Consider the following 23,198-nt stretch of genomic DNA (forward strand, 5'->3'; position numbering starts at 1 on the left):
ATTGTTAAAGCGATCAATCTAACCCTGTTATAGCTATAGCCATTAGGGATGGGTACCTTTTATATTTGAAACAATGCCTGGTACCTGGCAATCGGTATTGGTGGTCAAGGGTTCCAATTTTTTTTTTTTTTTTTGTGTTTATGTGGTAAAAAATATCAATTTGTTTAATATTAAATTCTCAATTCTTCAATTTAACATATTTATTCTTCAATATATAACCTTGCAATGCTGTGTTCATGTCCAGCATGGAAAATGGCCTACTCTTCCACTCCTTCACAGTCACAAGGATGCATTTAGCTATCTAAACATGGCACCTTTTGATTTTTCTTGAATTTGTACTCGGTACTTTTGATAGACTTTGGATGGTACATATAAAAGTATCTAATTCGGTACCCATCCCTAATAGCTATAGCCAATAATAGCTACTCTGATGTCAGACCAGGGTGACACAGTCACTGCAGTGGGCTGCATTTCATGAGTGATTGGACAGCTAAGCTGCATTGAGGAACTGCATTAGTTCCATAAGCTATGATAAGCTAACATTACGTTTGCTTAACATTCGCTTTTCATGGCTTTGCTGTCTTGTTACTGATGTGATGCGGTGCATTGTGGTGATGTCTGTTTGCTGTATATGTGCCACCCTAATTTGACATTGGTTTACAATCACTTTGTAAAAATGTGTTTGGTATGGATGTGAATGAACAGTTGCTCTGCCTACGACAGCCAGCGCGCATCAAGAGGTGATGACATAACAGAGATCGAGTGGCAGGTGGCACCGCGTTTCGAGATGTTTTTTTATCCCTTTCCCTTTGGTCCTTAAAACAGAGGGCCAACAGGAGGGGGTAGATTTTTGGAAGTTTGCTAAATTTGTACACCCACATCAAAATTGTTCAATCTGTGTCAATGCTGTACACCTGCTGTGAGCTCTTTTGAAAACTTTAATCACTTAGTTAATCCATATGAAACAATAACTAACAATCATCAGATAGTTGCAACAAATTTTTGCTTTTAACTTAAACATTTAGAATTAGAACAACGTATCAAAAGTGAAGTGTAACAGATTTATGAAAAATAATTTTGTTACTGTACACATAATAACATTTCAGGAACTAATCCAGTCAGAGATTGTTTAATAGCTAGAATTAATGTGCGACGCTCTGGTTTTGTCTGAATCTCCTCTTTGCTGGAGAGCTGAATGATTCAATTCATTGAATTAATTAGTACTTCAATCAAGAGCGACAGGCAAACAAAGTACAGATACTTATTAATTAGAACAGATGATGTGATAATTAGTCTTGTCTGGAAGTTTTTGGCATCCCGACTCTGCAGAGAGATCTTCTAATTGAGGGGTGTCGCCACCAAGCAGCAGAATGATGAATCCTCACACTGAGTTAAGACTTGTGCTGATCAAATGATAATGCTATAAAGACTGGATGATGATGGGAAGTCACGGGTGCACACAGCAGCAGCAGTGTGAACAAATTGAAAGCAGAGAAAGGAACATTTAAAAGAGACAGAGGCAGGTTTATGGCGCCAAGAAAGTGACACCGAATGCTGGCATGGAAAACAAGACCTGAACTGAGAACGCTGGCACTGAAACATGTTGTACTGGCACAGAAACAATGGCACTGAAGAGGATTTTGTTTCATGCTGAACACTTTGATAGTGATGTTTTTTAATGAAAAACCTTTATAACAACTTTGCCCTTTATCTCACTTAGTTTTTACTGTGCCAGTGGTGTTTAGGTTTCTGTCACTTTGTTGGCATGAGGGAGATTTAAAGAAGGGATCAGTTTATTCCTACAAAGCTTGATTCTTGGCAACTTTCAGATAAGTTTTTGGTTTTCCAATAAGAATTTGCACAGTAACATTTAGAAAGGGTTATTTTGTCTTGACCTTGCTCGCTGTGATCTGTCACTGTTTACAAAACAATTTGCAATGTGGAAAGAGGAACCTGACGTTCTCCTTCTGTTGAGCAACAAATATTAATGAGTGTGGGTGGAATTCAGTGAAGGGGAAAAATCTCTACCTGTAAATCCAAGATTACATCTGCGTCACTATTGTTCTCATTTTGTTGGCATTAATGAAGCAACATTGTTGTAGTTATTTAGCTGGATGGTTAATAAGGTGCATTGTCATAGATATTAATCTCTAATGGGACTGATTTCAAGAATTCATGTCAGTGAAGTAAACTTAAAAAAAAGGATCTAGACACAAAACAATATAACGCAACAACATACAATATGGTGCAATACAATTGGATGCGATCTAGTTCAAAATGGTATATCAGGATATTATCATACTGAACTATGCAGGACAGCAGGATACAAGTTGATATGAGCCTAAAATGACTGGATACGATACAATCAGATATTGATATCATTATTGATATGATATGATGTGTTATGATACAATGTTATACTATATTCTAGGATATGATATGAAAAGATGTGATGTCTTTTGATATAAGAGAGAATCAGATTTAGTGGGATTCATCACTGTGTGACAACGTAGCTTCATTTGAGTTTAGATGAGCTCAAGTAGCAGGTCTTTTGCCTCTTAAGAAAGCCATGCCCTTATATGGGCAAAACTCATAAGTCCAGTATCTTTAATTGCAAAAACTGAAATAACAAGATAAAGAAATAAATCATCCCCATACAGTGAGGGCTGATAGAGAAATGAGAAGTTGAACTGTTAGTGAGCTTATGTGTAAACATTAATAAATGCTGTAAAAGCCGTCTTACTTTAAATTATTTTTTCTGTGTTTTGGTGTTTCGGCCATCGACTGTAAAAAAAAATGGACGTCCGACCCCTTGGTGGCTGGCTGCAGTATAGGTCAAGAAATCCGGCTTTCCAGTCATTCCAGATGGGCTGTGGTCAAACTTTAAAAAATTAATACATCTCATAGAAATGTTTTTCACATCCGATTGTTGTGGTGATTTGATATAAGATATCATTTGGCTGCCTTGTATTCAAGTCCTCTTTTCTCTGAAAAGTTTCGTTTTCATTAGTTATACGAGGTTAAAAACGAGGCTTTACGTAACGTTTAACGATGATTGGCAGCTGCCGTTCTTGAGTATTTTTTTGTGGATTATAAAATATATCAGGAGGTAGAGTCAAGAAGTGATTAGACTCTCGAAAGAAAAAAAAAACAAACATTATTTTGGTCACCCAGCTCCACTCAGATTCTCCCAGAATCCCTCATCGTCTCTACTGCGCAGACTCTGGCTGTAATTGCTGCCAATGGCTACGCCTGTGACGGGGGAATTTTGGCTTCAAAACCGTACAATGATAAATGGCGGAGCCACGCTGTCCACTCTATATACAGTCTATGGTTTCGGCAGCCAGCCTCAAGTGGACTCTTGAAGAACTGCAGTTTTTAGATTTTCCACATAGGCTGTATACTCTTAGGGTGTATTCACAACTGTGGCTTGTTTGCTTTGTTCCAATTCAGGGGCAAAAATGATACAATTGTCATTTGGTTCGTTTGTGTTCACAAGGCAAAAGTCTCTTGCGGTCCAAAGTTGTAAACAAATGTGCGATCAATTTTTTTCTCTCATTATCTTCATGCATCCATTCATTCATGTTCTTACCCGCTTTCCACAGGGAAGAACATCCATGGAGCATCAATAACGTGTGTGGCTAATTAGCGTTTATCTGGCTCATGTTCCAGATGGGCTAGCAGGATGGTGCACTACATGATCAACATGCGTAGTTTTTTAGAGTCCTGAATGCGTTAAGACACTTCAATAAGGCACTTTATTTCTTCACTGCTCCACGACTCATTTTCTTTAGTTCTTCGTTCTCCTCTTCTTCAGCTGCTGTGGTTGATTTTTCTACTACTCCTTCTTCTTCTACCGTTTTGACTGTACAGTTGTCAACCCAGCTCATTACTGCTCGCATTACTACAGTGTGAGCCACAGTTATGAGTCAGTTGTGCCAGTTGCTTGGGCGTTTGTGTTCTCACCATAAAAGAACTGCTACAGGGCTTGAATGGAAGTTGTTCACATATGCCCAAACAAACCGGGGTTTCGGGGGGGCTGCTCACTGTTTCGGAACAGCTGCCCCAAACAATCCAGGTGTGAATTCACCTTTAGTTTGCTGCTTGGGTACAGCACAACGCAGTACAACATAATACAATTCAAAGCAACATGAATACAAAATGATACAATATCATACTTTGTGCCCGTTCAAGGTAATTTATTTTGGATTTGAATGCTGTAAACATATTTTTCACTTCACAGTCACAGTATTATTAGAAAACAACAACAACTGAATGATCAGTTGGACCCAATATTCAACATATAAACAGGAAACACACTGACTAAGAAATGTTACTGTAACGTATCATTCAGGAACCTTTATGCCTGCATCAGCTGCATGATTACTGCCCCTGAACTCTTCTCCAAAGTGCAACTCAACATGAAGTTATACTTTGCAAGGCTTTTGGGTTCATTAAATTCAGAGTCTAAATTGAGGGATTTTGCACATCAATGGGTCTGAGGTCACTTCAAGCACTTTAGAGCTAAAGGGTTAGCGCTCAGTTCTTTTCAATGAATAGTTGAAATCTTTCACCCACAGTCAAATAATTCTCAATAATACAAGGCAAACTCAGGATATTAAAAGATACTGTCAAGATGGATTAAAACTATCTTCTATAGAGTCAAGCTTTGTTCATCTTTCAAACATCTTTGATGGTTTAATTTACTCAACATGGAAAATATCTGTTCTGTCAGATTATTCTCAATACCTTGAATCAGACAATATTGCTTGTATTCATCACAGGAAGATGACGAAGAGGCTAAATGCTCTGCCAGTGGGAGAGATTTAACAAGGCATACAAACAAACAGCCCACATTTAAACTTGCCCATGACCTCCAACAGATCATGATGACGATGATGTCTGTTTTCATGAGCAGCAGCAACACATTTCCAGTGCAGCGCTCAGTGCGATGACATTTTCACTGCGAGACAGAAATGATACAGAAATGGAAGCACCGCGAGCCGAACTGAAGGTCGTGCTGCCTGTAAAGGTTTATTCACTGACACAAATGGGAAAACATACCACAACAAATCACATGTTATGAAGCAGAAATGCAGCAAAAGGAGCTTGACTTGAAGGTGGTTAGAGGAGCTTAGCTGATGGTAATAATAATAACAGTAGCAGGATATTGAAGCATTTTGTCACAGCACTTTTATGGGAAATAATTTGGAGATTTAACAAGATTAAAAAAAAAATGTCCCCATTTAAAGACAGCAGGATGTGCCTGTGCGAAAATGTTTTTTTGGGTGATCTTATTAAAACAGCTATATCTAGTCTGAGATCTGCAGAATGAGCCTGTTGCCTTCAAAGGACTCAGATTTTGCTTTGCTGAAAGGGTCTGTAAAGGCCAGAGGAACGTCACAGGACTGTCCAGGTATAAGCCCAGCTAACCACAGGTTGTGGAGCTAAGCTTTGATCATGCAGATGTTCATCTCCATCCTGGACTTTGGATCAAAGTCTAGGCCTGACCAGGGTTCATGGTGTCTCTGACATCATCAACTAGGAAACCATCAAGTCTTTGTTGCTTTAAAATGTGCTAGTTGACAGTTGACTGGAAGTGTCCAACCAATTCATTCAGTAGGTCCAGATATCAGTGATTTAGGTTGTTAACATGTCGATTCTGAGACTTTCATCAGTGTCTTCTTTATTGCTGGATGCATCGTCTTTGGCCTGAACCAAAAATGGCTCATCGGAGTCTTATCTTTAGATCTTCTTGGCTGGATGCCACCAGCTTTGGTGTTGCCATTCCCAGAAGGATTGAAGCTATAAATAAAATTGATCCCTGCTGTGGGGCCATGTGTTGGCACTGTGTTGACCTGATGATCCCTCAGAAGACTGTTGGCATTGGTCCACAAATAAAAAACTGGACAATTAAACAGTTCAGGGTATTCCTGTTTTAACTTCACTGCAAACATAATTTACCAACACTTGTTAAATAACAGGATTAATTTTGAAGGAACAGCATCCTTACGTGGCCTTGCAGCGTATGTTTCCCATTTTATCCCTTACTCTGTTTGTGATGATGTCTTCCTTTGGCTGTCTGCCCAGCACTAGACTGTAAATTAGGCATTGGGATTATCCCTGCAGGTCTAGTTTCATTCACAGCACATGATAATTATACCAGCAGAGAAAGCTGTCCCTTTAAATCTCGTCACCAGCACAAAAGTGCTAAAAATTACAGAACTCTGAGATTTTGCTTAAGGCTTGTTAGAGCCCGAAATGTAACAACGACCCAAAATCTAATTTAAAAAAGAATGTTATAAAACCGAAATGTAATAACTGACCCAAAATGTAACAAAAGTGACATGTAATAAAAAAGGACTAACTTTTTGCCCCAAATGTATCAACTTGTTACATTTTGGGTCAGCTATTACAATTCAGGCTTTATTAATTTTTTTTATTACATTATGGGTCGTTCTTACATTTTCAGCTCTAACAAGGCTGGAGAAATTATGCAAACCCCAAACACACAAAGTCAAAAAAAAAAAACTAATTTTGCTGCAAACATGAGCATGTTTTCAGCCTGATTCAAAAATGTTGTGGGTCTGAATAGCTTATTTACATTTCTTCACCAACTGTACGATGTTTTTTTATGACTTGTGATTTTTGAAGTTGTTAAATTTAGAAGTTTTGCCATTGTAAGAGGGAGGCTAACTTGACTGACAGGTGGATAACCTGTCACTGTCTTTAAAGAAGCTAGACCTGCCTCTTTGCCTCATCCTAACCTGAAAGAAGCTAGGCTGAGTTCACTGTTAACAATTTGACAGATCTTCACAATGGGCTTCATAACACTATATCAGAAACAAACGGGTGACTTCACTGATTCTACCTATATAAATTATACAGAATATGGCTTTTGTGAAGCAGCAACTTCAGTTGTCTGAAAATGAAGCCCAGTGCAGGTTGTGCAGTTCATTAAACTTCAGTTCCTTGAGAGTCCACTTGGGGCTACCTAAAAAAGCCAAATTGAAAAAACCCCAGATGAACTCCTAAAGAAGAATGGACATTTTTTACAGAAGAAGTAAAACTGTACAGGAAGGGGTACAGTTGTGTATAAGATATCTGTTTAGGGTAAATTAAGGATTCAATCTAAAAAGCACAATCGGGACGTGGCTGATTTGAATGACAGGTGAGGTGTTGTAGCTGTTTGACAGGTACAAAGGCTTTGGTCTCAACTCCAAGTCATAGCACAATGGCCGCTATTGCTAGGCTTCATGTATGAGAATAAATGAGAATAACAGGTCCATGAAAACTGCATCATGGTCTGTGGCTGTACTCTTCACCTGATAAGAGTGAGCTGTGATGGCATTATTTCCATGATGTCAGAACATCACAAACTGAATAACTAGATTTGCTGGAAACTTCAGTTTTTTGTGGATAAGAAGAGGATTTCTGTGAATCTGTATTTGGTTACACCTCCTCATGGACGTTAGATGTAATGTCTGTGCCATGCTGAATGGAAATTGAGTCGTAGAACTGAATCTGAGTTAAGGCTGTGCTATGCTTTCCGCGCGAATGTGACGCCTGGAAATCAGATACATGAGATCCGTGCATAAGATCGTTGGTGTCTATTCCCAGACTGCAGGGGGCGGTGTATCACAAACGTACATCTACCAGAGTACAATTCCCAAGCAAATACATTTATTCTGAAAGCATTAAATCGTGCTTTTCAAATTCAGTACAGTAATTGAAATCCAGTCACTGGTGGCACAAATCCCAGCAAGAGCACGTCTATGTTTCCTAAAATCTTTCCTTCATATTGTTTTACTTGTGTAAATCTTGTAGGTAGGAGAGTAAACATTCGCAGCACAAAGCTGTTATTAATTATTTAGTTATTTGAAACATCCTGCAAACTGCTTATAAACAGAGCCCAAATACAAGACCACAGAGAGGGAAAAAGGTTGTTAAAGGGGTGTTTATTGCAAACAAGTGGATGGTAATTGGCAGCAGTACACTTGTTGGGGTTAGAGGTGAGTCTGAGACTCCGTGAAGTTGGCAGGGAAGCCGTGTCGACAGATGCACAAGAGCAGGGACTGTTTGGGGAATTGTGGCTCGGGTAGCACAGGTTGAACTGAGGCAGCTGTGTGACTTAAAGATCAGAGGCGGAGAGGCGAGTGGGGAGGCTTTGGGGCTCAGTGGAGGGAGGTAAAAAGGTAAGGCACAGGAAAATCCATGAACAACACAAGTAATGCAGCATGAGTGAAGCTACTGACAGGGAGCTCACAGTACTGCCGGGAGAGTGGAAAGCATCAGGCAGCATGTAGAGAGAAGTCCAGAGCTCAAGAGGCTGGGAAGGGGGCAGTGAAACGTATTCAGTGGAAAACAATGAATTATTGTTGTGTTTACATGGAAACCGTTTTTTGGGCGGCTGAAAATGCAAACTTTTGAAATAGCTCTGTGACTGTTTAAACTGGCAGCACAAGGATCCTCTAAAAAGAGACGTCACAGTCCTTTTTACTCATGCGTGTCACGTTCTGAGCCCAAAAGCCTTACTGAGTAGGAGGACAATAACAACAATGGTAGACTACAGAGCTGGATTTGTGCTGCTGACTCGACTGAGCTTATTAATGCTTCTTTGGCAAAATGTAGAATTGTTGTTTGCACCATCATTTTTTTGTTTGTTTGCACAGTTGAAAGACATCTTTGTGGGAAATGTGTGATGTTCTCAAGTGATGTGTAATTGCAAAGATATTTTGCCAGCTCCTCAGCTGGCATGTTTCTCAATCTTTTTCAGCCTTAATATTTTTAAGGATATCTCGTGGAGGGTTTTTGCCTTCACTGACAGAGAGCTGAAGAAAGGTGGAAAAATGTGAAGATGCTGGCTATAGCATCTGTATAGGTTGTGCATTTAATCTGCTGGGCTAACCCAGGAAACCTGAGTTAGTTTTGGGAGATTTAATTCAGAGTTTAAAGAGAGGGTACTTTTCTTTCCCATTTCTACACATGGCTATAGATTTACTGTTATTAATTTTAGGGATGTCCCAATACAGATTTTTTGACTTCCCATACCGATCCCTTTCTCTGGGTGAGTCTGTTGTAAATGACGAATCATATTTGTTGTATTAAAGTGAGCCCTGTGGGTACCTCCTTGAGGAACACTCACTTAACAGATGTTGCAAGATGCTGTTTTACTATCATTGCTTTCCAAAGAGAAGTAGTCCCACACAGCGGACATGTTTGCAACATAGTTTGACTTACAGCTGCTGTAAAGCGCGACAGTGCTGGAAACACGTGAAAGCTAAAAACTATCTGATCCTCCAAAAGTAGCCATGTTCAGCGCTGATACCGATCAGTGTATCGGATTGGGACACCCCTATTTTTTTTTACTGTGTGCCTGTGCCCCCCGGGGACATATAAAGCTTTTTTTTATTGATTTGAATTGAATGATATTGGAGAAATCCTTGAATCTGTCTGTAAACTGCTCAGAAAGGTCTGCTCTTGAGCCCCAACAGGCCTCCAAAGAGCTGGCCAATCAGAGGGAAGGGGGTTTGTAGAGCAGGAGTCTTAAAGGGACAGCAGCTAAAACAAAGTGTTTCAGATAATAAGAGATTTCCAAAACAAGTGTCAATCATTTTAAGCTACTACAGGGGAAACAGAGGGACACTAAAAAGCTTTAAAAAAGCTCAATAATCCCTTATTATTATCTCTAACAATGGAGGTTGTTTTTTTTTAAAGCTTAGTTTTAGGTATAAACATGTGAGCAAAAAATAAAAGATGAATGTGTATCACAAACACACTGAGACCTGGCTATTGGTTTATGTGTGTTCCAGTACTTTTTTGATAACAAACAAACAGGAAGGGAGCCTAAGGCCATGTCCACATGAAGCTGGGTGTTAGGGAAATGGCATATATTTTTGGACATTTAGGCCTTTCGTCCACATGAAACCGCAGTTTTACGTCCCTGAAAATCATGTTTTCGGAAAACTCTGGCCAAAGTGAAGATCTTGGAAATTTGGTTTCATGGTTTTATGTGGACGCCAGAAAACTGAGTTTTTGGTTCTCAAACGCCACAGCTGAATGACACGGGTTTCACGTCTGAAAAACCCTGTCGAATATGGGTTTGGCATGCTTTGAGCCGCACTCACTGGCAGATTTGCCCAGTGCTTGTGGACTCAAGTATGTTTAAAAATGCATGAGGGGGGATATTCTTTTTTTGAAACTACCCAGCTACCTGTGTACAAGGTCTCCCAGGAGCATATGAGAGACAGGTGCATAAGTGTCCAGCCTCTTATAGGGAGCAGAGGTTAAAAACGAAGCACCACAACAGGAACCCACAGAGGAGAGACTGTTATTTTCAGTGTACAATGGAGTAAAGGCTTCTATCAGGAGATGATAACCTGCTCAGTCCTCAGCTGCTCACTCAGGATGTACAATGACTTCCTTTTCACTCAGCGACCTTCGGTTACTTTAAAGGGCTTGTGGGTTTGTGGAGAACAGCCAATTACCTCTCAAACACACAGGACATAATTCCCTCATTTTTGCCAGCTCCTCGAAGCTTAAGTTCTTGTACAAATGCAAAAACCTGAGACCTCTTTGAAATTCTGTTAATAAGTTTCTCTGCTGTATGTCAAGATGAAGAATTGACAGTCTTTGTCTTCAGCACTGTGAAAAATGTCAGTTAGCCAAAAAGAAGGGGCAACTCATTAACTCTTTGTGCATCCATTTACTTCAACTGAATGAACTCTGAGTTTATTCAATAAGAATGATTTGCACTGACTCAACCTCTGCTCTAAAAACTGATAATGGTGAAAAATTACTTGAATATTTTTCACTGGATTTTGACAAGTGCACAGAAGAACTATGCTAATGAGTAATTTCTTCGTGATTATTACCAGAGCCATTAAATCCAGAGTTGGGCACTTTGACAAAGGTAAGACAAGGTAAACATGCCCCTATATAAATATCTCGTCCAGATTTAACCTTCTTCATCATCCCTTCCATTATCTTAGATTAAGAAAGAGCATCAGAGCCAGAGATAGAAGTGTAGAATCAGAATAAAATAGATGCTTTTATTAAAGAATGGATGTGGCACTTGGCTGTTCCATTTTAATAACCTTAAATTAAAGTTGGCTTTGGCAGTAGTTATCTTTGCACTAACTTACAGAAAACAACTACGATGACCAAAATGAATTTTTAGTTGAACACTTTTAACGTCTGTCTTCTGATTTCTTCCTTCAGTGGCAAATGAAGATGTGGAGAGCTCAAACAGACCGCAGGCCAGTTTTTCACGTGAGTGTAATGCCTGTTCATTATTAGTCATGCTTCATTATTTATCAATTCATTTATTTCAAACCATTTCACCTCCTAGAGAGCACATAATTAAAGGGTCATTTTACTCTGAGTTAACGGCATATTAGCCACAGAGATCTCTGACCACCTCAAAGAGATTGAAAGCTGAAAAAAACAGCTACAAGATTTTTCAAAAATACATTTGTCATTAGACCACAAACCTTGCACATAGAGATTTTGTTGTGAAATGTTTTTTTTTTTTTTCTGGAAATAAAAAGGTGTAAAATGACCAGAACATAATATGCTCTTTGTTACCTAGAAAACACACTGCTTTTACAAAATAACTAAACCCTTTGATGATGATAATTTGGGGATCTGAAATAATCAATGAGCTGAAAACTTTCCTGTTGCACTTTATTTACCCACTGTTTTGAATGTGCCACTGCTGAAAGACTCACTGCCATTGACAACATACGGACACATGGGGGCAGCATTGTAAAAGCATCCAAGTGTTAGTGGCTCAAGATCTGAAAACCATGTACATCCTCAGGTGATTTACAGCCATATTTTCTGATAGATCACGTAAACAAACAAATTCCTGCTAAACAACAGTGCTTTACTGGTGATTTTATTCAAAGATACTTACGTTTTTTTATTTTTGTTTGTTTTTTCTGCAGGTTCAAAGTCCCAGAGCGCTCTGTGGAACGCCATCACGGCAGGGATGGGGATCAAAGGCAAAGAGCAGAAGGCCCCCCTGAATGACCCACGGAGTCCTGAGGAGATTCTGGCCGACGAGCTTCCTGCAGCAGATGAACCAGATGCCACAGAGAAAACAGCCATCAGGTTTGCTGTTTATGGTTTGACTCTATTACATGTTAATTATAATGAAGTGACGCACGGGCGCACTGCAGCAGGACAACGACAGCCGTGTCCAACTCATTATCCTACACAGGCGTCATTTGCATACAGTCGATACACCTTTTAGCATTAAACAGGTCAGCATACAACGAACAATCATCATTCAACATTGTTCAGTTTCTATTCCTGGACTCTGATTGATGTGAAAGTGATCACCAAGGTGGCAAGATTTAATGTACACCTTTTTCTTTTTATATAGAGAGAATAATCTACAGTGTGACATTTAACAGTCTTGATACACATACACACACATGCACACACACGCACAGTGCTAATTGCTATGTATGGCTGCTGACCTCGAGGGACGTGGGCATGATTGATTCCACCTTGATAACAAGGACTTGAAACCACCATTAACATAATTTGTTGTCACTTTTGGAATATTGAACGTCTTTTAACGCCTGATTCCAATTAACCTTGATGGCTTGGGAGACCGTCACGAATGCCGCAGGTGGCGTGGAGTGAGCATTCATTACAGGATACTTAAAATATGCTAAAGGAGAACATGGTTAGCTGGTATGGCTCTGAAACAACCAAGAGTAGAAAAGGTGTTTTATCTCTTATCTCAGTACTTCAAATTCAGAGTCAGAGATGGGCATTTGGAGCCAAAATCAGTCAGAATACTACATAACGGTCACCGGGTCTGCTCTGTGACCACTGCAGTGCTTACCTGTGCCTGAGAAAGAGAAACATGTAATTCATCTACTTAATTACAGAGTATGCACACAGGCAAAGGAAATAGCATCAGGATCCTGATGAAACAGTTAAAAACTGTTTCAGAAACAAAGAGACAGATCAAAACTTGATCAAACTTTTCATGGGTTTCACATGACAACACATCACTTGTGACACAATCTTTAGGACGGACCTGAGACTGAATGTCCTCTATGCTATGAAGAACTTAAAAATGCTTGAGGAGGGTCTGTTTTAATTGCACCCCCTTTCCACCTTGTGGCCCGGAGTCTTCGTACATAGTTGCAAATTACTTTTAGTGAGGCGTGTATTTGTTTTGGACTCAAATGGAGATCGGATCAAAACAACTTTTTTTGTTCAAGACAACTTTTTACTTGATACAATGAGCTCAGGTGAGGTATTACGTAGTGCTACTGTTTAAAAACGTGACATCAAGCCGGCTATATGTTAGTGACATCAGCAGCCCGGTGCTCCAACATTTCTGTAGGCTAATGTAATAGGTAAACTCTGTCAGTTTGTTTGTAATTTAGTAGCTGTTAATATTTAGCACAGCTGGCAGTCCGGTGCTCTAAGACACAATGTGTAATGTTGGTAAATCCTGGTTAGCTAAGTCCTGCCAGTCATCTACCAAGCAGAGCTAAGGTAACCTCACTCTTCGTTTTATTGATAGACTCTCAAGTTTGAACAGACCACTGCAGAAGAACTGCGGCAAGTGGGTTGGAATGAACATTATCAAAAACAGTTTAGCCCTTGTGTTATAGAGTGATACAGCTTGAGCAAAAATTCTAATTAGCCTTTAGCTTAGGCTGTATCATTCTCCTGTTCAGCTTCTTCTGCTCTTCTGTCCTTTTTCTGTCAGATCTCTGTGTTTTATCTCTTCTTTCTACTAAACATGGTCAACCGGCGTGGTGTTGTCATAGAGACCTAGACGTGCCATACATCAATCCAGTCCTGGTTGACGCAAACTGGAAGCTAAGAAGTTACAATTCCTAAAATCCTGTAACCAGAAATATTGATGCTGATAATCTCATTTTAAAGTGTGGATTATGATCAATCATATATCTAGAGGGGAGACTTTTCAAGATCACTTTCAAACTCCTCTCCTCTGCCACTCTGCCTGGCCCCCAGCAGAGCTGTCACTTAGTTTGTCTGAAGTTTCAAAACCTGAACTTCATGGACAATGTGGAATTTTTATGAATGGATGTATGACATTTTTTTTTAATAAAAAAGTTTAATTTCAGGGTGTAACCCTTCTACAATATGCCCCCATCTGCCCCCGAAGAAAAAAACCTAGACACACTCCTTGAGCTGTCCTGAAAGGGAAAAAAACTGAACAAACGTAACTAAAATAAAGATTGTATAGCATCTTTTCATGTTCAACTGCTTTTGAAATTAACTCAGTGCCCAATCTTTTTGCATGTCAGCACCACATTGTTCAGCCAGCTGCACTAAAATCCCAAAGATGGTGGCTGCAGTAAATCAAGCAACAAAGCCACGTGACTGAAACACATGAATATGAGCTGAGCTGTTGCCTGGTGGCTACTCTATCCTATTTCAAAGTGCATCAGAGGCTGTGAATAAACTCAACCTTATATCATGGCTCAAGGCAGAAAAACAACAGGTTGGATTCAACCTCGATAAATAAATGTTCGATTAACTTTTACATTTCATAAAACATTCCTTTTTACCTTTAACACTACCAACAGAAGAAGAGACGAATCTAAAATGACCCACCAGTTCAAGATTTTGTTGGTTGGAGGCTCTGAATGTCAGTAAGGATTAATTTTCTATTAATTGCCCAGTCCTGACTCACACAATGCTTCATCAAGTGCGCTGCAGGTGTGGATACTAAAGGAAACACTCTGCAGGGCTCCTGTCCCTGCAGAAATAACCAGCACTGTGCTGGTGATCACAGGCGTTGCTCTGTTTTAACTGTCTCTCTCAAACTTTGTGTTAGTGTTTCCATGACGCACAGTCTGTCATGTATATCAGCGTTTTAGCTGTCATGTTGACTGTTCTAAATCTTTGTTTTAAATTCATAATTCAAGCGATTGTCACAACCTTTTCCTTCTTCTGTTGTTCGGTTTGGTTTGCAAACGGTTATGTCTGGCAGGAGAACTGCATCACAACCAGGCGAAATCGGAGAATAACAACCCACTCCTTGTCTTATTGCAGTAACTGTCGCCTCTTCTTCTATGGTGCTTTTGTGTAGTGTTTTGGTCCACCCCTACAGACCACAGGTCTTTTACTCTTCCAGATTTGAGTGGTGAAAGGAGAAAGCGATTTTCCACTTGACTGGTCACAGCCTGTTCCTACAGTTAAAAGCCACAGACTAGTTTCTTCTATTTTGAAAGAAAAATATGACCAGCACCAGCAAACAGCGAAAAGCACTCATATCTTCCATTGAGGGAAGAGTTCATTTGTCAGCAGAGACAGTGACTTATTTCTGCGTCATATATCAGGATGTAGCTTTAATCAGATTGGTGGACAAATGCCAAGAAAAAGCCAGATGCTGCTAAATCTTTGGCTGGGACTGAGCAATTTGCATAACTGTGTGCTGGCCCGCAGGGTGAGGATACATTTCAGCAGCAGTTATACATGGAAGAAATCCTGTCTCTGTGAATTTCTTGCGTTTAGGTCGTTTCACTGGTGAAACCGGGAAAGCACATGAGCTGATTTTACAACAAATGTGCCCTTTAGAAAACAGCTGAGTTCATCTTTTCTGCTTTGTTGCATCCAGTCCATATACTTCACACTCCTCAATAGACAGCTTTATTGCCTTTTTATGTTGCTGTCTGGAAAGTCCCACCAAGGTCAGGGGAAGTCTTCGGCCCCTGCAAACAGTGGTTAATAGAGGGCAAATCCTCTGGGAGTTGCGGGGATCTACAACTGAATGACAAATGGTAAGATTATGGAACAAGGTGATTAAATGGCTGCGGAACTAGCTGTAATCCATAAAATGATGTAACCACCGTGTCACCTCCGAGGCCAGAGCTGGCTGCTATTCTCTAGGCGATGATAATTAGATTTTATTGGAGAATAGAAGAGGGGTCATGTGATTCAGGCAGTATGGGAGTGAGAGAGTTAAAAGAGAGCTATTGACTGTCATAAAGTGGGGTTGAATAAAGGTAAGAGTCTGCAGACGTCGTGCTGAATGTGGCGACATTTCAAAGGCTTTGATTGTGTTTTTAAAGTGTTCCACTATCTGATTAAACCGCACAGCCCATTGCACTTCAAGTATCCTGAACGGCTAATTAAGGTTGATGCAGCTCCTTGATTATCTTCGTACCTCTTTGTGCTTATTTTATCTATTTGCGGATGAACTCGATAGCTGCCCGGCACTTCAGATACGCAGCATCTGCTGAAATACAGCTGCTGCTACAACACAGTTGAGTGCACACTCAGAGGGATAGAAAACAATACGCAGCCATTAGTGTATAAACACACGCTGACTCATCTGTGCGGCTGGTATCATGCTGGTGTTTCTGCTCATTAGAGGTGCCTTTTGCATTTTAAAGCACTCAGTGGCGATTGAATGGGCTATATGGGGTTTTCAAACAAAAGGTCAAACAGGAATTTTCTTTGAATGAGGTATGTGCGATAGACTGTTTGTCTCTATTACCCCAAAAAATACCACCTTTATGGCTCTAACGCCAGTTCAGGTCTGCAGGGAGTGTAGCTTGTACTCTGTGTCCTGTTTTGATTTATCAACCTATCTCCTCATCTAACTATTGGCACCACGAGCAAAATCTCTGTACAAGTAAACAACTTCATCTTTTGCTTTTGTTAGCAATCTTAGCATCTAATGAACCAGAAAAGAACCAGATGAGCTCCTCGTCTCTTTTCATGTCAACATCAGCACCCAGCATCGTCTCCATCAAGCCCATTCGTCTCTGATTCCACTCATTCTATTGATTCATTGATTTTTTTCTATTTTAAATTGTCCCTCTGCAGAGACACCCAAACCTTTTAGAGGATGAACTCAAAGTCACAAAAAGCAATAAAGCTCTTTCCAACGTGGTCCCAAGAGAAAAGGAAGTGAAAGGTTTTGATCAAAAGAGACGTTTAACTCATTGGTTTAATCACCTTTTTTTTATTGGAAACTAATTGCGTTGCGTGTGTTCCTTCTGAGGGTTCCACGCTGAGGAGCTAAATGCTTTTATCTCATTTCATTGCTATCTCAACAAATGGTGACTACTAAAAATGCATCTGTTGCTTCTTGTTGGTGATTTTGCAGTTTTCTGGACAAAAAAAAATGTTTTTACTCAACATGCCCATTGGCAGTAGAGCTTGTTTTGCTGTCAGTTTGCTCTTTTGAATTCTCTGAGTAGTACACGGCATCATCAAAGCTGTCGCACAAATCAGACAAAACAAAAACAAAACAGTCACAGACGCACTTAAAATCCAACAGTCACATAAAACTGAAACTCCTCTGTGGTCAGCTGCGTGATTCATCTGCTGCTTAATTGGATGCTGTGTGCCGCCCGTGAACTTTGCAGTTGATGAAGGCGGCTGTCTCCTCCGTGGATGCCCACAGATTTAGAGGCTGACCCCCTCTTTGGCTGGAACTGCAGGTTCACAGACCCCCACTGACAAACGCTGTGCAGCAACAAGCTCCATCACCAGCCTCACCAGCCGGTTAATGAGCCTCTGCTGGTCATTGTGACAGTAAATACATGGGAAACAAGAGGGCTATTTATCGAAATGAGAGAAGCACGACCTCACAGTTATGATGCTAAAGAGCTGTCTGATGACACCACAGGCTTCTGTACTGCTCTGTGCAGTTAACTGTTAAAGGCAGAGGTCACTTTGTTGAGTTTCTACTCCTAAAAGCAAAGTTTAGAGTTCTGCAGTTTCTCAGTTAGGCAAAGAAAAAGTCAGAAAATAATCCAAAGGCCTAAAGATAAGGATTCGACCCAGTGATGTCTGATGTGATATGATTAGCTTTTTTTCCTAAAGATACATTTCTGACCCAACAAAATCTTCACCACATAACCCCCAACATCACTTCAAAATCAGGTGAGCTCCAAAGTACAACAACCTTTTAAGACTTTGCACTTAGGTTATTGTGAGTTAATATTATTACAGGATTAGAGTACTCACAGGCGAGGAGGAAGCAGAGTATTTTGTTTGTGCAGCATAAATATGATGCAGTGTTTTGTCACTTTGAGACGTGTGAGTTACAGTATGTGAGGCGCTTTCTGAGCCTTGACCCTGCAGTGAACTCTTGGTCAGAAAATCACCATCTAGAGTGGACTTTTTTATAGAGGACATAAGTCATTGGTGACAGAGACATTAGTTAAAATGACATCACTGTTTTCTACAGAATGGGGCTGTATCTGTGCCGGAGGAATTCATAACAGAGTGTTGAGGCAGGGTTATTGAACATGTTCGATCAATCAGGTTTTATTTATAGAATGCCGAATCAGAACAAATGTTTGCTTGCAAGATGCTTTGTGACAACAAAAACATTTTATGAAACAGGAAAACCTACTCTGAGCCAAAATTTACGCTTAGTCTTGAAAGAAGAGAGAATGTCTGCATCCCAGACCCAACTGGTACATGATTCCAAAGGAGAAGAGCTCAATAAGTAAAGGTTCATTCTCTCATACTACTTGTAGAAATAGTAAGAACTAGTTGCAGGTTTGTACGATAATTAACCCAGAATATTGCCAGGATCTGAATCGTACTTCTACATCTGTCAGAAATTATCGTGACCTTGTCTTGTATTGTTTTGCAAAGCAATCCCACCATTTATCATGGAGTTATATACACATATGGTGAAACCGGCCCTATCTCACAATTATGAAGAATCCTTTAATAAATCCTGGATCCAGACGGTGATTCAGATCACTTCCAAAATTCAATCACTTCTTCTTTATCCCATTTTGAAAACTTCCTGAAAATTTCATTAAGATCTGTCCGTTACTTTTTGAGTTATGTTGTTCACAGACTAACCAACAGACAAACTCCCAAAAACATAACCTCCTTGGTGGAGGTGATGATGGGTTAGTTTACACATCCACGAAGTGAAGGCATACAAATAAAAAAAAAATATTGAAAATAGCATTTTGTTTAAATTGCTTCAACCTGCCTAATCCCTTGGTTCTGTATCGGATTTCATCAGTGTCATGTGTTTTGTAGTTGATACTTCCTCTTTTTTGTCCTTCCCAAGACTCTTTGCTGATGCTCTTCCTGCCTTGGCTTTGAAAGAGAAGAGCAGTACGCTCTCCCTACATCAGACCTTGGCATTCCATGTAGGCACACAGCACTGTACCATTCCATACTGTACCGAAAATGCACGAAACCGTGACCCTAAAACCAAGATACGTACCGAACCATGATTTTTGTGTACCGTTACACCCCTACGTTTATTTATATAGCACATTTTAAAACAACCAAGGTTAACCAAAGTGCTACACAGTCTTAAAACACAATCAAATGAAAGCAAGAAGGACAAGGAGTTCCCGGAAAAGATTCATACAGCCAAAAATTGCTTGTTGCAAGTAAATAAAAAATGATTATGACGAGAGTTAATCCCTAAACCATCCCCCGGAAATGCCAAAAACCCCTGTAAAAGACATACCCGAATTAATTGAGATGACGTTCTTGAAACTTCTAGAGTACATTAGAAAGCTTAAACTTTCAGTACGGTTGACACTCTGAACTATTAACTGCAGCTTTCAAACTAAGTGTAAATGTAAATAGTTTGTAGTTATTAAAGGAAGATGACACTGAAATTGAACATTTTTGTCGTTCACACCATGTCATGCTCTGGGATATTATTGGCTCTGGAGAGACCATAGATTGATCCAGTTGGTCAAATGAGGAGTCATTCAAAAGACTGCAATGTTGACACTGTAGTACTGAGAGGCTCTTTATTCAAATCAAAGTGAAAATAGCCTGGAGGTGGGCCACCGCCAGTTAAGGGGTTCAATGTAAGTTGGGAATATTTTAATGGATTTTGAACTTTATCCATGCATGTATACAGCTGATAACCACCAAAATAAAATCACAAATGTAAGAGAGAACCCACCATGCTATTACAAGTCAACAACAAAGAAATTCAAAGACTACAAGCCGAACAAACTTTTCCAGAGTTTAAAGGCAAAGCACATTAAAGTATTAAAAAAAAAATATTAATCTAAACTATTTGTCAACAGTGACGTAAATAACTCCTGACGTAAAAAACATCCATTAATGCCAATCTTATTGTAATGTAACACCCAAAGCCAGAGCTATTTACACGTCTAAGCTGCTTTCAGCTTTGTCCAGGTTATCCCATCTGTATTTAGACTATACGTTTGCTTCCAAATGGCTCACATTAACATCCTCAGTTAACCTCCTGTGAGTGTTGGTAATACAGCGAGCTTAGACGGCCAACTGTAATCTACCTGTCCACTGTGAATGGATGATAGTGGAGGCTAACAGGGCCTCTGAGGACAGCTGAGTGAGCAGTCAGACAAAGTGAGACTTAGTGATAACTTCCAATCATGGCTTTAATGAGATCAGGAGCAGTGTGTAATTCACTGTTGTCTTGGCTGTTGGTTTGTCATGTTTCTCTTCTTGTAAAGTTGCAGCCACTTCAAGAAGATTGACTAAGCAGCTTTATTTGTCTTATTCAAGTTGTTGAAATTTTATATTCTTAACCATCACTGTTAACCTCATGGTGGCACTAAAGGAAAGGTCACAGGATACATTAAGTCAATCCAGTTCATCTTCTTGGCACCTCTACTCTCTGTACCAAGTTTCGTAACAGTTCTTCTACAGGCTGTTGAGATATTTAACTTTGAGCCAAAGTGGCGGACTGACAGACAAACTTTTTTTTGTGGTGTGGCCAAAAATTCTGAAAACAATCCAACAGTTAAATGAGCTTCGAGTACTTTTCCTCCACCTGCCACCAATTTTAGTCAGAAGAGCTGAAAAACAGTGACACACAACTTCACAGGTTGCCTCATTTTAGCAGCAGGTGTGTGAGGGAAGGTCTACACTCATGCTGCTTAAACGCTGGAGTGTGATTGCTTTCCTCTTCACTCCTCTTCTCTTTGGGTTTGGTTTGCATCACCTTTGACCTCCAGGTTTCTCTTGAGAGGATGAAGAAATGGGAAGTTTCTTTTTTGCTCTTGTTTTTTTCCACCTCCATTACTGTAAAAATAAATACAGCTATTTCACAGAGTGCCCTCAATTTCTCCCACCCATCCTTCCATCTCCACTCCAACCAATACAAAAAGAGAAATGAAGTATGGATGGAAAAATCACATTTTGTGATGGATGATCTCCACCAAAATGTGGTCATTACCACTGAGGCTATTGCTATTTTGATGCATAGATATCCTTATCAGCTTGCCTGGAAATATTAAATGAGATTTGAATTTTTCATGTACCTCCAAATGGCTGCGGCTGTTAATGTCTTGATTCGGATGTGTGAGCTTTGAGGGAGCCTGAGCGCAGTGACAAGAATACCTTAGCAGAGCGTAATTTTCAGCAGGTCCGTTCGTCATAGTCATACGAATAATTCATTCCCTGAACACTTGATTCATTAGGCTTTTTTTCTTCAGCAGTTGTTGTGATATTATTAAATCAGGAACATATTTTAAGTTATTTTTGCCACATGTTTTTGTGCGTCAGTCTTCAAATTGAATTTGATATTGCCGTCATGTGTAATCTTTCTCTTCCTTAATCACTCATTCAGCCTTACAGCACATTAGTAAAGCCTCCATCGTCTCCCCAGGGAGAGCTTTATTTCCTCTCATTCTCTTCAAACTTAGCTTTATCGAACCACAAATCTCATGCTCTTTGCTTGGCTCTCTATCTGTTAAAATGTGCAATTTCAGGCTGCTAATTACTCCTCATTTTGCAGTCAGATTCTTTTACAACATGTAATCAAGAACAAACTAAAGACTTCCGTGCTTTTCTGGTTTTTCACCACATTCTCAACACTGTTGTTTTTCCCTTCTGGACTGCTCAGTGGTCAAAAAGAGCCACATAATCACAGCTGTGCTGTTTTCCTTTAGGCGTTTCATTCATCAGCTGGTAATGCTATTCTCTGAGATTCTTTGAAAGCAGAGGCTCGAGGCCACATTTCTCTCCAGGCTGCATTCTTTATTAAGTTATTTTTTACACCAGAAAATAGACTTTTAGGTGTAAAAGAAAAAAAAAGGTAAAATTTGCACATTGTTTTTTTTGAAGATCTCACTTTGATGAAGGAGAAAATGTTTTGCATCTCTGCAAAGAAAAACAACTAACATATACGTTTTACAAAAAAAAAAAGACACCAGATATGCACTAAATGCAATTTTTGGATAATTTTTTGTCAGACACTTCTGCTTTTGAATTTCGAATTTCTGGTCAAAACAAAACAGGAACCGGCAAAATCGGATTTGTTCATGTACAAAAGGTCAATTGTCATCTAAAGTTATCTCTTTGAGAATTTGCATCTCTGCATTAAGCTGAGTTTTGTGAAGATTTTAAAGGTCCCATATTATGCTCCTTTTCTGCAGTTAAATATGGATCATTGATGTCTTCATGAAATGGTAGTAGCATGTTTTGGTCCAAAAAGCCAATAATTAAAGCACAGCAGCATTGTTTCCAGGCTCTCATAGCCCCTCTGTTCAGAACGCTCTGATTTAGTGGGCGTGACCTTCATATGTAAATGAGCCACTGCTGATACCGTCCCACTCTTCCGCGTCACTGAGAGCGGCGCCAAGAGCTCCAAGTGCACAATTTTTAGAAAACAGCGAAGCTCGTTTACCGTAACATTACAGGCTAAAACAACAGGCTAACCGCAGCTACAGTTAGCATCCTGAAGCTAACACAGAGACAGGGGGGACACTGAGGGAAAGCTCTCACATCTGCTCCACAGCACACAGCATTTAAAATACTCACATTTCCAGGGTCCGAGGTTTGTTGGCGTATGGTTGGTAATGCACCTGGATTCAGGACCAGTCTATTGGCTAGCCCTCTGTTGTACTGTCCAAAGTTGGAAAAGCAGTCTGCCGTGAAGTGACTAGCTCACACATGCACAGTTTTACTGAGTGTCGCTGGCACATTTCCTTGATAAATGAACTTGAGCCACTTAGTCTTGTCTTCTTCTACATACATACATAACACATGTGTTATGTATGTATGTGACTCATGTATTGGTGTCACTGTGCATATGCCTCATGTGTTTCCTCAGCACCAGTTGTATTTAAAATGACTCAGGCTTAACAGGCTGAAAACTGTTTGATTCTGGTCACTAGTCGTTTGTGATGATCTTGTGATGGGAGTAGATAAAGATATACCAACATGGGCTGAGATATGTGCCACTAGAAAAC

At 39.9% G+C, this 23,198-nt stretch overlaps 1 protein-coding gene across 2 annotated transcripts in view; it reads left to right on the forward strand.

Annotated features, from left to right (window-relative positions):
• The window catches only part of pde1cb (phosphodiesterase 1C, calmodulin-dependent b), a 131,336-nt gene that overhangs the window by 24,787 nt on the left and 83,351 nt on the right, over positions 1–23,198 (forward strand). For both annotated transcript variants that reach the window (XM_074688678.1, XM_074688680.1), the window contains exons 2-3: positions 11,221–11,271; positions 11,949–12,114. In XM_074688678.1, coding sequence (XP_074544779.1) covers positions 11,221–11,271; positions 11,949–12,114 — 217 coding nt within the window. The remainder of the gene's footprint in view (positions 1–11,220; positions 11,272–11,948; positions 12,115–23,198) is intronic.

The sequence above is a fragment of the Halichoeres trimaculatus genome, unplaced genomic scaffold (genome assembly GCF_033239565.1).
Source record: "Halichoeres trimaculatus isolate MK-OKI-2021-1 unplaced genomic scaffold, fHalTri1.1 fHalTri1_scaffold_15, whole genome shotgun sequence".
Taxonomy (NCBI): domain Eukaryota; kingdom Metazoa; phylum Chordata; class Actinopteri; order Labriformes; family Labridae; genus Halichoeres; species Halichoeres trimaculatus.